General features: G+C 47.5%; 1 protein-coding gene across 2 annotated transcripts in view; it reads left to right on the forward strand.

Moving 5' to 3' along the window:
• Positions 1 to 17661, forward strand: part of ABLIM3 (actin binding LIM protein family member 3) — a 154259-nt gene that overhangs the window by 91361 nt on the left and 45237 nt on the right. For both annotated transcript variants that reach the window (XR_009007071.1, XM_007188691.2), the window contains exons 7-8: positions 1155 to 1248; positions 7690 to 7777. Coding sequence is in view for 1 of the 2 variants with exons in the window: in XM_007188691.2 (XP_007188753.1) it covers positions 1155 to 1248; positions 7690 to 7777 (182 nt within the window). In the remaining variant the exon portion in view is untranslated. The remainder of the gene's footprint in view (positions 1 to 1154; positions 1249 to 7689; positions 7778 to 17661) is intronic.

Consider the following 17661-nt stretch of genomic DNA (forward strand, 5'->3'; position numbering starts at 1 on the left):
TCAGCACTTCAGAGAGATGTCATCAGATCTGGTCCTTAGAGCTAGGCAGGGCTGGAGCAGGGCTGAGCTCTTTGATGCTCCAACCATCTCCACATGGGCCCTTGAAAGCTGAGCCCCAAACGTCCTCCTTGAAGACCCCGCTCAGCAATCATGGGGATTCCCCTAGCTGCCATTTGCCAAGTACTCACTCTAGGCCGGGCGCTGCGCTGAGCCCTGGGACACGCTGGAACCATGTCCTTTAATTCTCATGACAACCTGGGAGAAACCAGACCGTCTGGGTTTGAACCAGCTCTAGGTCATCTGAATTGGGTTTTCTCATGCATACAGTGGGGAGACTGATAATTCCAACCTCATAGGGCTGCTGCAAGGATTAGATGAAGTAACCTATGTAAAACGCCCTCAGAGGGCCTGGCACACACCAAGCAATAAATATCAATGGCTATTAGTAGTAGGGGGTCATATAAGAATAACTAACAGTAATCTTATTACTACCCAATAAGTTATAAGCACTGGGCAAGAATGGAACGCTTAGGAGATGGTCGGGGAGAGGGGGTTCCTGTTTTCTACTGATCCAGGGGCACAATCAGACGACTCTTTCTGTACAGGTGAAGTGTTTTATTAGAAGAGGAGCCCTTAAGGATATGCAAAAAACACTGATCATATTGATGACCTCCTGGAAGGGAAACTGGGAGAGGCTGAGAGGGGGGTAAAGACTTTCCCCTTTGTGCCTCTATAATGTGCCAAATGCAAATATTACCTATTCTGAATAAAATAAAAGTTTTATTTTTTAAATAATTTTTAAATGAGTTTTTAAAAGAGCCATTTGGGGTAAAGGAAAAAGTAGGTCTGGAGAATTTGTGGGGAGGGAGAGGAAGGAGAGTGGAAAAGGGACACTCACAGCCAGCAGCAGACCGGTGGTTCCCAGGCACGCTCAGAGAGTTTGTCAAGATGCAGATTCCCTGGCATCCCCCCATCCCAGGAATTGTCTGATTTTGTATATCTGAAGGGTGTCTGGGGAATTTGCATTTTTAACAGCTCCCTGAGTGCTTCTAATCTTGGTCCAGTCACAGTTGGCTGCAGGTCTGGGAAGCTCCACGTGACACCCCCCGTAAACCCCCCTAACTTCCTCTTCCTGTGTGGATTTCCTCTTGCAGGGATGGCGTTCCATACTGCGAGTCTGACTACCACTCCCAGTTTGGCATTAAGTGCGAGACTTGTGACCGATACATCAGCGGCAGGGTCTTGGAGGTGAGTGGGTACAAGTAACTCTGAAGATGTTTGGGCAGGATGGCCTGTGACTCCAAAAAGTCATCCCTGAGGAAGGGGAGAGTCACCCCACACCCCTTTTTCCATAGCCTCTACCTCCCCCATTTTCTCTACCCCAGCTTAGCTTGCTACATAACCTTGAGCAGATAACCTTCTCTGGGTACCCTCAAAATGAGGAGCTGGACAAAATTATTCCTTGTTCCAAAAATGCTGTGTTGGAAATATCAGTTGCTTCTCTGGATTCAGACCCAGCTCAATTACTGGGGAGTGACAATTATGATTTTCTTCCCAACCCTGCTTTATTTTTTAAGCATTTAGTAACGTGCTGATTTAAGAACCAGCTTGTCTAGCAGCCTATTCCCTAAGCCCTTCTTTGGCTGGTCCATCACCATGGCAACAGCTCTTCTCCGCCCGCTCTGCCATGACAGACAACCTGCAGCACCATTGCTGAGCCCTTGCCTGAGCCCTCGCCTGAGCCCTCGTTTGCTGGCCTTCCTGGCCTTCCCTCCCACACCCTGTGGGCCCAGGAAGCTGTCTTCCTATGCTTTGGGACCACCCACCTTGAGGAACCAGAAACAGGAAAGTTTGGTGCAAATGAAAAACAGTAGCCTAAGAGTAGAAACAGTTGGGTGCTAACTCATGCTCAGATTTTGGGTGAGTATCTCTGCCTTTCTAAGCCTCAGTTTTCTCATCTGACAGTGGCTGAGGGACGACAGACTGGGTCAGGCCTTGCGAACAGAATCATTAATCCTGACAAATCTGGCCAGTCGGTTGTGGTTACCTGGAGTCAGCAGTGTTTTGAGAAGGATTCTGCAGCCGCATCTCGGCTCAGCAGGAGAAAGTGCAGCAACCAGGAATGGACTCTCTGAGGAGATGCATTGAAGCTGAGCCCTGAGGATGAGCAGGAAGCTGCCGTGTGAAGAGCTGGAGGAAGAATGAGCTTGACCCTTTCAGGGAACAGAGAAAAAGGCCAGTGTGGCTGAGTTCTGTAGATCAGGGCTAGAGGAGGATGGAGTATATCATAAAGGGCGTGTCACATAAAGCTCTGTAGACCTGCTTAGGAGTTTCTGTTTTCTAGCAAGTGCAGTGGAAAGCCATTGGAGAATTTTAAACCAAAGAGCAATGTAGTAAGATTGCTTTTACAAGATTGTAGGGAATCAGAGAGAATAAGACAAACAAATGCACAGAGTGGATAAACCATCAAGCATTTCCAAGGAGCTGTAGGAATGAGATGTGGAGGAAAAGGCATGAAACAGAAACGTAGGGAGGGTTTGGGCCCAGGTTTCTTAGGGCCTGATGCCAGGGTGAGGAGTTTGTCATTTACGGGGTGACAGGGGCAGAGGTGTTGTAGAAAGGCCAAGCAGAAGTGACCTGCTTCAAGCTGCATCTTAGGGAGGATAACGTGATGTACATGGGCTAAATTTAGAGGAAAGAAACTGGAAGTGGGAGACCAGCGAGGAGCCCTTGACCCCTCAGGAAGGACTCAGGAGGTACAGTGGCAGTGGAAGGTTGAACCAAAGTGTCAAGCCCGGGTGAGAGGAAGTCTGGTGTTGCCATCCGCAGAACTGGGGGTGGCAGGGAAAGAAGCTGATCAGGGCAGAAACGTATCGAGTTCTCTTTGGGGTGGGGGTGTGGCTGAAATTCCAGGAAGGTTTCAAGAGGACAGTGAGAATGTAGATCAGAGCTCAGGGGCAAAGCTCAGGCCTGGAGGGACCAGTCTCAAAAATGCTAGGATAATAGTCGGCACCATTGGAGTCATCAGGATTTCTGAGAGAGAAAGAGAAGTGGGCGGAAGGCAGCCTTGAGGAGTGGCTGCTTACAGGGGGCAGAAGGAGCTGATAAGTTGTCAGAGAACGAGGAGGAGCAGTCGGGACGTGGGGGGAGATTGGGAAGGGGTGATGAGAGGACAGAGCTCGGAAAAGATGGGGAGTCAGTCAGAGTGTTGGGCAGATTCTGCAGAGCAGGTAGGGATACGCAGGCTGAGAAAAAGCTGTGAGGTGTGGGGCAAGGTTATTTTCAGGAGAACCATTTGTTGGGTCTGCAGGATTGTGGGCAGGGGGCATCCACATTGTAGTGGGGTAAAGGGTCAGTGGCACGAGAGATCATAAAAGCAAACTTTTCTTTCGAGAAGGAAGAGAGTTCGATTACACGCAGGGCCAGGGCCGCAGACGGGAATTTGTCCCAACATTTCCAAGCTGCTCTGAAATCGTGTCGGTGGCTGTCTTTTCCCCCCGCATGTTACTGTCATTTAGCATAGTGAGAGCCTTCTCTTCTTGGACAGCTCTTGTGACTGGGTTTCAATTGATTACATTTGTACGAGGCTCCGTTAGCATCTTGGGCGTGTTGATTTTTTTTTTCCTTAGAGCAGGAAGAGACTTCTAGCAATCAACTAGTTTACCCTCCTCGTTTTACATATAAGAAAAGTGAGCCCCAAGACACGTGGTGCTTCTCGCAGGTCACATACAGAATTTCTAGTAAAGACAGAGCTGAAATCTAGGACTCCAGGCTCCCGTATCCCACACCAATGCCAACAGCTCTCAGCTACCCAGGGCCTTTGAGGCAGTGTGATGTATGAAAATACACAGTTGGAGTGAAACAGACTTAGATTCCAGTTTTATCACTTCTAGCCATGAAACCTTAACCAAGTCACTTTCTTTGAGTCTTAGAGTCTTTATCTATCAATGGAGAATACTACTGTTATTAACTCCTAGTAGATATGTCAATGTGAAATCAGAGAAAATATATATATTGGTCTCTGCCCCTGGTTCCTGGCACAGAGGTCCTAAAATCCTTCTGATTTCCTAAATGATAAGAGTACTAGGAGCATATTTTGTTCTCACATTTGATCTTTGACCTCAGTTCCTACACACAGAGCTCCTAAATCCCTTGGAATTTTCTGAGGAATAGGAGCATATTTTGTTCTAATGAGGTGACTCTTGGTGGGCTCCTGGATGGGGGCTGGCCACCAGAAAAATATCAAGCCATGATTAGAAGTTTAAACTTTCAGCCCCAATTCCCATCCTCCAGGAAGGGGAGAGGGCCTAGAAACTGAGTTAATGATGGATCCTGCCTATGCAAGGAAGCCTCCGTAAATACCCCACAAGTACAGGATTCAGAGAGCTTCCAGGTTGGTGAACAGGTGGAGGTTCTGGGAGAGTGGTGCACAGTGAGAGGGCATGATGGATTCTCCATGCCCCTGCCCACATACCTTGTGCCTCTTCCATCTGAATGCTCATCTCTATTCTTTATCATATCCTTTTGTAATAAACCAGTAAATGTAACTGTTTCCCTGAGTTCTGGGAGCCATTCTAGCAAATTATTAAACCCAAGATGGGAGTCATGGGAACCCTGATTTATAGCTGGTCAGTCAGAAATACAGGTGACAATCTGGGACTTATGATCGGTATCTAAATTGGGGTTGGGGGGAGACAGTCTTGTGAGTCTGAGCCCTTAACCTGTGGGGTCTGACGTTCTCTCCGAGTAGGGTGTCAGAATAAATTAAATTATAGGACACCCAGCTGGTATCATAGAGAATTGCTTGGTGTGGGAGAAAAAAAAAAAAAACACCCACATATCTGGTGTCAGAAGTGCTATGAGTATGGTAGTCGTCTGAGAGTAAGGGACCAACACAGGAGTGTGTTTTTCCTTTGTAGCTAGTCGGGACTCTTTTGCTTGCAAGTACAGAAACTATACTCAGCTGGCTCAGACCAAAAAGGAGATTTATCAGCTCCCATAATAAAAACCCAGGAGGAGTTCTTACTTCAGGCACAGCTGGATCCAGCACTCAAACAAATGCGTTTGGAATATCTTGCCCTCTTGGTGCCACTTTCTTCTGTGTTGGCTTTATTCTCAGGAAGGCTCTCCTATATGATGGGGAAATCAGACACCATTGCTCTAGGCTTACATCCTATCAGCCAGCATTTCCGATGGAAGGCGAGCTTTCTCTTTCCTAATAGCTCAGCAAACGTCCTGGGACTGGCCCTCACTGGAGAATCTCAGGCCCATCTCCAAACCAGTAGCTGTGACCATAGAGTTGGAATAACCACATGGATTGACATGGGGAATGGGTAGTCAATCCCACCAAGGAAAAGCTTGATGCTAGTTCTGGAGGAAGGAAGAAGGATATTTGCCAGGCCAAAGCAACAGCTGCCCACTGCGAGGCCCAGTGCATTTCTGGGTACACAATAGGCACTTAATTAAATTCCATTTCCCCTTCCCATTCCCTCCCCAGGCCACCCCACAATCCCTGCCTCAGTGACAGACCTCAACATGCTGAGCGCCAGTCACACTCCTTCCTTCCTGGTCTGTGTCCTCTCCAAGGAGAACCACAGCCCTGTGTCCCTGTGCTGCCTTGCCTAACCTTGCTTGTGGTTCTCAGACCTCTCCAATAGGGCCCCATTTTCCAGGTACTGATTCTTTGCCGTTTTTCTTCACTATGTTCTAGACTTTGGCTTGTTAACAGACAATGTCTCATCTTATCCCACTGACTTGGTTTCCCTTTTGCTGGCACCTGCTGCTCTGCAGCCCCCCTTCCCCACTCTCTCAGGTGGTTTTTAGTGCCATTCATGGCAGGATTGCTAGATGGGCACAAAGCCTCTTGCGGCTGGAGCGGGGTGCTGGGGCGTGACATTTAGGAAGATGCCAGCTTCAGTTTTGCCAACGTGCTGTTGCCATCCTAGAAACAGGTCTATAATTGAAATGATAAAGAGACACAAAGTAGGAAGAGACTACTAATTAAAACGATTATCCTTGTCATGGTATGGGAGAATCAGTCCCACGACATCTCAGCTTGGGAAAATTAGCAGGCTCCTTCCAAAGTTTGAACACAGTTTGCTTTGGTGACGATAAGAACATTCTATCATTGGTGGGAGCCATGCAAACAACCAAGACTGAAAAAAGGGGATTTGGGATTTTTTTTTTTCCTTTTTAAAAAATCTGCCCTTTCCACATTCTTGCTAAATTTTTAGAATAAATCAAGTCTCTCCAGAATAGATAAGTCCATGCCCAACCAACCCTCCCCCACCCCAAAAGATTCAGGGAGAAGCCTGCAGCATTATACAGTTATACTTTTTGAATTGGAAGGAACCCATTAACATCAGACCAAGTGATGTCTGGGGGGCCTTTTAACAACATCCCAGTATCCATCAATTTCCCCCAGGTTATATCCCCCCCAAAAAAAACCTTGCCCTAACATGCAACATATACCTTCAAAATGAGCCCCACCTTCCAGCCCAATCGCTGCACCAAGGCCCTCCCATATAGCAGTTCTAGAGCTGCCAGTGAAGGGCCCTCATGTGCCAGGTTCTCTTGACTGGGACCACAGTGTCAGAACTGCCAGCCTGGAAGTGAGCACTGAGCCGGTGACCGGCCCTCCAGGGAGCAGCTCCAACATTGCTCCTGGCTTCCAGTGGGACCTTGAGTCACAGCCTTCTCCGAGGGTGGTTTCTTCCCCCAAGAGAGGAATTCTCAGCTGCAAATCATTTCCATTTTTACTTGAAATAATGAGCACGGAAGGAAAGTGGGAATAGGGAAGGGGGCTCACCAAAGTCAGACTGGGGTGAACTGGGGATGGGGTGGAGATTCCCAGGTACAGTAGTCATGGGACTGGCCTGGGGGTCAGAGACTCCCCAACAGGTCCTGGCTTTGTGGGTGCCCTTGTTTGTCCACTGAGCCCTAAAAGTGTGCCACTCTCACAATTTTTTCCATGCCTGTGAACCTCGTGTACTCATTCTTATTTAATGCTATAACTTATCTTCAAGTTGGCTCCTTTACACACAGGAAAACTTATGTAATATAACAGGAAAACCAGGATCACTTGCCATATTGCCAGTGACTAAGAAAATATAGCCCTAGTGGAGGCTCCAAGCCTCACATGTGTTCTTATTCTTAAAAAGGTAGATTAGTAAGTTTTGGATAGATGTTAAAGACATACTGCACCAAACTGGTACTTTCTCCTTGAAAAAAATCAGAAGAATTGATAGAGGATTAAAAAGGACATCTTTTTTTCACGGATCCAATGTTATTAAACCGAAGGTCTCTGTGCCACTTAAAACCATGTCATGTACCTCTGGTGGTAAGGGCCCATTCTTTGGAACATGCTGGGATGTCCTCAAAGTAAGGCTGTTTTCTCATCTGGAAATAAGGAGGTAGGACCAATGGCCTTCAAATGGCCCTTTCACTGCTGGAATAGAAGTACAGGTGTCCAGGGAAGTCCCCTGAATGCCATCAGATACCCATGGTATGGAATCACCAAGCTTCTGGTGAACTTTTAGACTGTTCTGGACTCCCCTGCATTGACTCCCAGCCAGCTTCAGGGCCATGAAGATGCCATCGACACTAATGAGTTAGGAAATGTCCAAACCCAACCTGCCCCACTGGATGGCAGCCCCAGCTCTGACCTCTTTTATCTTTTTATTTCCATAGGCAGGAGGGAAGCACTACCACCCAACCTGTGCCAGATGTGTACGCTGCCACCAGATGTTCACCGAAGGAGAGGAGATGTACCTCACAGGTAAGCAAACCTGACCCTCTGTAAGGCATTCCTATTCACTCATGAGTAGAAAGGAGATACAGTCTCCTTCCATCTCAGTGTTGTCTGTGCTTTTGGCTTGTCCTCAAGCTTGTGATTCATTTGCCCCTCTCTGGGTGGTTCGGGAAAGTTGCCGGTGTGGCTAATGTGAAGTGACGTGTAATCTGCCTTCTGTCCCTGTGTGCCTCCACCGGCTGCTCGGCTGGCCTGCTTCCCTGGCAGTTCTCTGAGCAGACTGCCCTGGCTCTGCCAGTGGGCGGGAGGTTGAGCTGCTTGGGGCCAAGGGGTCAGAGAACAGGAGGATGTCTGAGTTGCAGAGTGTCTGCACCGTCACAGCCCCTATACCCCCACCTCCCTCCCCCATCCCTTCCCCCCACATCTCAGAGCATCACACCAGGCTGCTGCTTAGTCTTCCCACGGACTCTCAGGATGCACCAAAAGGAATGGCAGGGAACCAAGAGTCTCCAAGAAGCAAATCAGAGCTGCTTTCCCTCTGCCACTTCCCGGGGTCCAGCCCTCTGGCCCCAGGATTCTTGCACCAGTCTCCTAATTAGTCTCCAGGTGCTGCTCAGTCCTCCGTCCTCTGCCCAGTCCATCATTCCCAGGCATCACAGTGTTCTCGGCAGAGCCCTTTCGAGAGGTCTCCGGGGCCCATCCCTGCTCACCCGTGAGATACACACACTTCAGCCTAGGATTTAAGACCCTCTCACTGAGGGCTCAAACTGCCTTGAACAAACTCAACAATTCAGCTGCCAAAGCCAACTTTCAGTCATTCCTTCGTCCATTCAAATACTCTTTCTCGAGCACCTACCAGGTGCAGGCTCTGCACCAGGGTCCACAGTGAATTCCAACCTCAGCCCTACCCCCATTGCCCTGTAGTCCAGGGGGGAGGTGGGCCATGGTCAGTAGTCACACAAATACCTGTCAACTGTGATAAGCTGTACAAAGGGGAGGAGTGTGGGACTGTGAGAGCACGTGACGGGGTGGGGAGGGCAGCAGGGAAGGCTTCCTGACGGTGGGCCGGGCGCTGGGGTTCAAAGGACGAGTGGGTGTTAACTGGGCAAAGAGGGGAGGGATGGGATTCGCCAGCCTGAGGGGACTGAATCTGCCAGCCTCTGGGGGAGGTGAGGAAATGGCAAGTGTGGGAGACCGAGAGGAGCCAGTGTGTCTGGGGTGCAGCCAGAGGTGAGAGATGAGGTGGGAGGTGGGCAGGGCTGGCCAGGCTGGACCTTGTGGCAGGGACGGTGTTCAGCCCCTCAAATGATCTCATGGCCCTGGTGCCTCCAAGTAGATGCTCTTCACTTGCGTGCCTCCTGAACACTGTGTCCTGCGTGCCTTACTTTGGAGCTCCTACCATTGTAGGCCCAGTTTAGGAACTGCCCACTTCAGAAACTCCCCAGATGACCCCAGCCCCACCCACAACTCACTAGTCCCTCCTCCTGGAACCCCCTCAGCCCTTTGTTTGCACCTGGTCCCCTCCAGCTTGCATTGAGCCGTTGGCCATCTCCCTGAGAACCTTGCTCCTGACGTGGGCCCCTCAGGCCTGGCGTTGACCCACATGCACTCACTCTACAGGTGATCGCTGTTGGCTGAATTGCTGTACTAGCCATCTGCAAATGTCTGAATAGCCGTCTTGGGGAGGGCATTTCTTAGGGGGAAACCTTCCTCCCAGTTTCCCCACAAGGAAGATGGAAGGTCAGGGGGGCCATTACAAGGAGCATATCTTCCTATCAAGCTTGTCCTAACCACACATGCCCACGCCAGGAGTTCCCATAACATGTAATGAATCCGCTTTGCCTAGAGCCAGTTTCTCAACCTCAGCACTGTTGACATATGGGGCCAGATCATCTTTCCGTGTGGAGACTGCCCTGTGTACTACAGGGTGTTTGGTAGCATCCCTGGCCTCTGCCCACTAGATGCCAATAACGTACCCTTTCTCGTTGCGACAACCAAAAATATCTCAGACGTTGCCACATGTCTGTCCCCCAGGAGGCATAATCAACCTGGGTTGAGAACCACCAGCCTAGAGCTATTCAGCAGAATCTCATGCCACCTCCTAGGAATGCTAGAGCAGGGTTCCTTTGTTGGACTGAGCGAGGTGACCATTTCTAAGATGCTGTGACTCTACAACTACTTACTTGTATGTACAGTCGTGCAGGTATTAGAGGTGAACGGATCCCAGGAGTTACTCTAGGCTGTAAAGTAACAACCCTCATTGTATAGATGGGGAAAGTGAGCCCCAGAGACACGAAGAGATTTGCATGAGAGCTCAAGGGTACAGAGGGCAAAGGGGGACATCGCCTATGACTCCCACTCCAGGGCTCTCCCCATCTTGCCTCCTGAGACCCAAGCCCTGCCTGCTACTCAGGTCTCTGAAGGACTAGGCCTCCCCCTTTCCATGAGCACTGATCCCTCAGTGCCTGGGTCCCTGAGTGGTTCCTGCTGCAGGACCCTATGTCATATGCTGGGAAGCCCACATGAGTCTCAGCAAACTGCATGGTATCTTCATGGACCCTGAGAATCTGGACTTTGCGCTTGGTTTGAAAGTTTGTTGCATGAATTCCTCTCCCCCTTCTCTGATGAAGATATTTCCTAGTGTTGAAACTACTCTCATGTTCATATCACGAGAAATCAAAGTCTTTCCCTTGCTGCCTGAATTCCCAATCCTAATTGCCCACTTAGTGCTTTGAATCCTGGCTCCACTGTTTAGTAAGTTTTTGACCTTGAGTAAATCTCTTAACTCTCTAAACCCCTATTGCCTAGGCTGTCAAATGGGCTAGTAACAGTCCCTATAATATAGCAATATAGTAAGTTCCTGACACACAGAAAGCTTTTAGTTCCTTCATGTAGCAGATACCTGCTGAGCGCCGCCTGTGTGCCCAGTGCTGTCCTAACAACCGGAGACGTAGCCATGAGCAAGTCCCACAAGTTCCCTGCTCTCCTGGGGCTCACGTCCTCATGTATCAGTATCTTCTAAGCCCTGCTTTGGACCAGAACTTCACAGAATGCTGAAAGAGTTAAGTGATGAAGTGAGTAGCTTTGTCATCATGAGAGAGAATGCACAATCAAACCTTCAGCAGAAATGCCTCCAGGACGTGGAGATATTCTTGGTGATAAAGAAGGGCCTGTCACCCTCCTCCTTAATTATCCCCATCCCTACCCCCCACCCCAACCCGGGCTTCTGGGAGAGTGGGAGTAATTGCAGGGCATTCAAGGACCTGCCTCGAGGGATGCTGAGTGATCCTGGAATGAGGGGGTCCAGGCCATCCGCTGCTAGAGTCACGCCGACTCGGGCTGTGGGCGTCTCCGGAGCGGCAGCCACCAGGGGTTTCTGCTGCCACTGAGAGCTGGCCTTGTGTTTGCCTTGGACACCCTCTCCGGGCAGGGGTACCAAGACTCAAAATTATATTCCCCAGAAATGGCAAGAAAACTGTCCTTCCAGGCAGCATAGGAGTGGTGAGAACCAGCCAGGAGGACTCCTGGATCCAAGCACCAGCACTTTTGCTAATGGGCTGTGACCTTGAGAAGTAGCGTCTTTCTCTGAGGTCTCTTCCTTCACCTGTAAAATGAGGATAATTACACTGTCTTTCATTCATCCACTCAAACTGAGGGCATGCTTGTGCCAGGCTCTCAGAGATGAACGAGGCAGGGGTGCTTGCTTCCGTGGTGGAGTTTACTATCAGGAGCGGGAGACCGACTTTAATCAAACAGAAGTGCAAACATGCAGTGACAAGCTGTGATAAACACTGTGAAGGGGAAGTTTGGGAATAACTGGAGTATGTTATAAGGCTCCTCATCTAGTCTGGGAGGCCCGGAGAGGCTTTGCCGAGGAAGGGAAATTGCAAGCCAAGGCCTTGACATTGAGTAGGAGGTGGGAGGGTGAGGAGGGGAGGGAAGAGTGTAGCGGCAGAGAGAACAGCAGGTGCGAAGGCCCACAGGGCAGGAAGCATTAACGTGGTGGAGAAACCGAGGCAGGCCCACATACCCGCTGCACAGAGAGCAAGCGTTCTCCATAAGGGCCTCAAGAATATTAGAGGGAGGACGAATGTGAAGATGCTAAGTGCCCCACAAAGCAACGTGCACACAAGAGAGCGGGTTAGGAAGCCTGCAAATCTTATAAACCCAGTCTTGTCATTCCTGGCCGGACATACTATGTTACTGGCAACCAGCCTCAGGAGGTACTTTTGGTCAGTTTGTTTGTGTTTTAATTGCTATGTAATAGCTTTCTGATGGGCTCTAATTGGGAGAAGTCTGACATCTGTCTGGATAAGAATTTCCGGGGCCCCAGGAGACAGGAGCAAGTTTTCTTTTATTTGTTTCAAGTTCTGTTGTGCAGTCTTTTAACTGTTTTTGTAAAGATGCCAGATTTCTAATCTGTTTGTTGTCCAAACCCTTCATTTGGGCTTCACCAGGAAATTAGGTCACTGATTTTATGCAACAAAATATTAACCAAAATGCTGCAGGTTAAGGGCAAAACTTATACAAATATCACAAAGGTTACAGTTGCTGGATCTGTGGGAGTTTTTCTAAACCCAAAATGTGGTTTGTGAGATAGATTTTGCTCTTGTTCTAAATGTGCCTGTACCCAGGAAAAAGGAAAGGTAGGCTTTTTTCTCTCCTTCTGTCTACACTAAATGCGCTCCTATTCTGCGGACCTGAGACAGAGAATAACACTGGAAACATAGGATTTAAGCTGTATGTTTCCAAATAAGTCTCTGATCTCATTTGTATATTTAATTAAAACCCACCAGGCAGGAAATTATTTATGAGATCCTAGGACAAATCTTGCTGCTAAGGAAAAGTATTATAACAAATTGTAGGTCCTAATAATAATAATAATAAATGCCATCAGCTGATATTTGCTGAGCATTTACTATCTGCCAAGCACTTTACTTTTAAATGCAGTATCTCATTTTATCCTCACAACCCTGTGAACTAAAAGCCATTCATAGACAGGTTATATCCCTGAGCCAAGGTTAGCTAGCCTGTCTTGCTTGGTTTGTTAAAGGCAATTTTTTCCATTTATTATCAGGATTCTTAGCCTGTGGTTCATAATTGCCCTTCTGAATCTGATGAATCCCCTGGCATTGCTTGCCAGATTTTGCATATGGTGTGTTTCTCTAAGGATAGGGTCTGTAGCTTTTATCAACTTTTCAGAGCTGTCCATGGCCCAAAATAAAGTGAAAAGCTTTAGTTCTGGGTTAATGCAAATCCAAAACACAGCCCTGAAAGCTTCTTTGATAATTACACCAAACCCTTCTCTTGTATAACTGACTCTATTTCAGATCATATATTTTTTCTTCAGTTTAGATGATATAAGGCCCTGGTACCAGGAGGTGTGTCTTTCTGGCTCAGCTGGAGAAGCCATTGGTATTTAGCTGAGGCCTCATTTCCCTCTGACAAGTACCCCATAAGAGGTGCCCTGAGCTGATAGATGTTCAGGAGAGGTGCCGCCCATCATTATGGACTGTGGACACCAGCCCTCAGTCATCATCTCCACATCTCATCAAACCACACTTTAAAAGGCACTAACGTAATATTGGTTGCTATAATGTTATTTTAAATTGGATCTCTCTACTGACAGCTTAGGTTGTAGGAGTTATGCTTAAAAACTTTAAATCTTATGTTTCCCCAATCCTGCTACATAATTTTAGACTCTTCAAACGTAGCCTGTTAACTGAACTAAATTGACATTTCCTCAAGTCTGAGTCTTCGAAGCATATTTCATTTTAAACAGAGTACATTTTAATCTTTGATGAGCTGCAAATTTGTTTTAGGTTTTTAGGGTTACCAAACATCTTGAATCCTACACAAAATATTACAGCATAGTAGTTTAAGGTTTGTATGTAGATAGTCTGTTTCCAACTTGCTCCTCACGCCACAAACTCAAGACAGCGTGGCGATTTTCTCACCAGTTACATGTCACATCTACTTCACTAGCCAATTTGTCCATGTTGGTCAGAATTCGGTCCAGAGTAGCAGTTTCCCTGGTTGCTTCCTCTGTTTTCTGGGAAACAGAATTGCCTGCTGGGCAAGTCAGGAACTTGTCAGATGCTCGGCTGTTAGCTCAATGAGATGTTTTATTGGTCTGGACTTTTTAGGTGGCAGGAACTCAACTTGAGCAACATTAAGTAAAAGGGGACCGATGAGCTCACAGAACTTAGGAGAGTCCAGGAGAGGCACAGCCGGGTTGAGGGGCCCACGGGGGCAGCAAGTGGGTCTTCTCCCTGCTCCTTTTTGTGCGTGGCCTCACGCTCTCCTGATCCAGACTGACTGCCTCCCTGTTGGGAAGGAGGGCACGGCCAGCTCCTGGGCACCGTGGGCGCAGTGAAGTCCCAAAGAGACTCCAAGGAGCCTGACTTTGGCTGCATGCCCACACCCAGGCCAGGGCAGGGAGACAGCAATGGGCGAGCAAGCAAAACATCTAAGCTCCCCGAACCCCAATTTCCCTCTCTGAAAACAGTGATAACCATAGGCCCTACGTCAGCAGGCTCTTGTGGGGACTGAATGAGCAAACGCATGAGAAAGGCTTAGCATAGAGCCGGGCACCACCAGCTCCACCAGAGCAAGCTCATGATAAACACCCAGTCGTGTAGAAATGGCCATTCCCCCTGAGCCATGACTAATAAATGCTGGTTACTGTCAATATTACCGTCATTATTAATAACACTTAGCACAGGGCTCAGCATATGTTATTGATCATTATTATTTTTTACTCAATTACCATTCTTATAAAGTACATAGCATAAGGCCTGGCACAGACACTCTATAAATATTAGTTATAATAATAACAATAAGAATAATAAGAATACTCAGTGCCTGACACAGATGAAGCACTCAATACATTTGAATTACGGTCCTGTTATTAGTAGTATCCTGTGAATTACTGGGCATCTCGTGACTGCCATTCTCTTTTCCTTGTCCTGCCTGATATCCTCCATGGTAACCAGCATCACAGTAGCCAAGCACTTTTCTCCCTTAAGCTCTTTATTAAGCTTCAAGCCCACTTGATCATGTCAGGTCCAGGCAAACCGGTCTTTTCCACTTCTCCCGTGGTGCCTCATCCCTGGGCACCAGCCCAACCTTCCAGGAGGGTGTGCCGGCAGCTAAGCCCAGCTTCTGCTCAGTCACTCCACCTGCCCAGCCAGCCCTCTGCTTGCTGCATGCCCCTCGCTCAGCCAGGCGCCAGCTCTGGGGGTAGGAGAGTAAACGCCACCCACCACCTTCAAGTCTCTCCATTACTCCTTTCCCCTCACCCAAACTAGATCCTGGCAAACAGGGGGTTTTGGTAGGGGACAGGAGATAATAACAACAACAACTACACTTACATAGTGCCTGCTCTTGGCAGACACTGTTCTCAGTGCTCTACGTATATTAACTCACGAATCCGCACAACGAATGTACAAGGCAGGTACTGTAATCATCCCATCTTCTAGATGGGAAAACTGAGGCACAGAGAGGTAACTGACTTGCTCTAGATGATGCCGCTAGTAAACAATGTGACCAGGATTGGAACTTCTTAAGAATATTACATTAATTAATGCATAAATGGCCTCATATATGGTGAAGATTTCCCAGTGGCCAAGATTATAGCAATGATATTGTTGTTATTACATTTCAAATTCAACAAAAGGGCTCACTCTTCTCCTCCTGCTGAGATTGGAACACTTAGTAACAAGTGAAGAGAAGAGTGCCCCATGGTTTACAGAAGTGGTCCCCCTAATGATGGGGGTGGGGAGGAATTTTTTTAATTGAGGTAATATTCACATAAAATCAACCATTTTAGAGTGAACACTTCAGTAGCTTTTAGTACATTCACAATGCTCTGCAACCACCACCTCTATCTAGTTCTGAAATATTGTTATCACCCCAAAAGGAAACCCATAGCCATTAAGCAGTTGCTCCCCATTCCCCTCCCCTGAGCCCCTGGCAGCCACCAATCTGCTTTCTGTCTCAAGACAGAATATTTTGGGTATCTCATAAAGGTGTGGCCTTTTGTGTCTATCTCCTTTCACTTAGTGTAATGTTTTCCAGATTCATCCACATTGTACCGTGTGTCAGTGTTTCCTTCCTTTTTACAGCTGAATAATATTCCGTTATATGGATACACCACACCTGTTTATTCGAGTGTGGATTTTAAACGAGCCTTTCCAAGGTCCTAGCAAGGCTGTGTCACAAAGATAGTGCTTCTAATAAAGGCAGAACTCAGAAACCTCACCCTGTTATGATCAAGAGAAATCCAGAGAAGAAACCTAACAATCTGGCTGGGATCAGAAGCTGAAAACTCAATGCCTACTTAAACGAGCGAGAAAGGCCAGGAGGCAGACAGCAGGGAGGGTCCCTGGCCACCTTCAGGGTCTGAAAGCATTCATCTTCAAAAATATTTTTAAAAAAAACAAAAAACACAAAACACTGTGTTGGCCAAACAGAACCTTCGGGTGGGCCGGTTTCAGTCCCCGGTGTGTCTGTAAGCCTGGCTGGGCTTCTGGAAGACCGTGGCACCAGCTCCAGCTTTGGTATCGTCATCTCCACTAATGCAAATAAGAAAAGTGTTGGCAAATTGAATTCACAGGTCTGGCAGAGAGGTGGGTGGGTTCCCAAACCTTAAATAATCCACAGTGTTACCGGTATGGCGTGTGCTGTAACCAGTCAGAGAGAGAAGGCTGAATGCTGACTTCACTAAGGATTAAAAACAGCCTTAATGCCCGGCTGAGGGACAGTTTTGGAGATCTAGGTTTCTATCTCTGAGTCAGCTGATACAGAAATAGCTTCCATCACATTTACAGGAGGTTTTAACTGCAGAATCTGGATTTGTGGGTGATAGTCTCAGAGGACGAGCGTGTAACTCGTGGAATCAGGAGTCTAACAAGCAAAAAGTGTTGAATTCTTCCAAGTTAAAGAGTTCTGTCTTGTAACATCGGTTTCTTTATCCCATGACATTCCAGGGGAACAGATTCAGAGTATTAACTGGAATTTAGCCCTGTGGTTCTCCAATTTAGAGTCATAAATCACCTGGGGAGCTTGTTAAACCTGCAGATTCCCAGGCCCCACCTCTAGGAGATTGACTTCAGGGGCTCTTGGGGGATGAGGCTGGGGGCAGGAATCTGCACTTTACCAGGCTGCTGGACAGGTGGTCCACAGGTCTCATTGTAACAAACCCCAATCCAGTAATTATTCTTATAGGCACTCAATCTGGAATTGTAGCTGTCCAGTCAGAATCTAGATTATTCTCGTTGTCCAAATCTCTGAGTCCAGCTTAGAGAGTGCAATTGCCCTAAAATAGGATATCACGTTTCTTTAGTTTATTCATTAACTCAATGAGTATTTATTTAGAATCTGCAGTCCCTGCAGGTACATCTGTAGATAAAACAAGTGTGAACCCTGCTCCTGATTATTGAACCTACATTCCGGTCAAGATTGTTGGATAGGGGCTACAAAATTATTCTTTTCTACATAGTAGAGTCTGTTAAGTTGGAAACAGAATCTAAGGGTTTGGAGGGTTGGTGAATGTCCATTAGTGTAATACCACACGATGTGTCTCCTCAACAGTGTCCCAGCTGAGCAGTTATCTACCCAATGTGTGCTTAAATACTTCCAGGGGCAGGTAGCTCACTTTCAGAATGAACCCATTCAATCTTCAGATGTTAAAGTTTCCTTCCCTGAAACTTCTGCCCTTAATTCCTTTGTTTCTCAATTTTTAAAAATCTTTTAATTCATTTTTATACAGCTTTGAAAAGTTACTTTCCATTTACAGTTATTACAAAATATTGGCTCTATTCCCCATGTTGTACAATACATCCTTGATCCTATCTTACACCCAATACTTTGTACTTCCCACTCCCCTGCCCTTAATCCTTGTTCTACTT

Source organism: Balaenoptera acutorostrata, chromosome 2 (genome assembly GCF_949987535.1).
Source record: "Balaenoptera acutorostrata chromosome 2, mBalAcu1.1, whole genome shotgun sequence".
Taxonomy (NCBI): Eukaryota; Metazoa; Chordata; class Mammalia; order Artiodactyla; family Balaenopteridae; genus Balaenoptera; species Balaenoptera acutorostrata.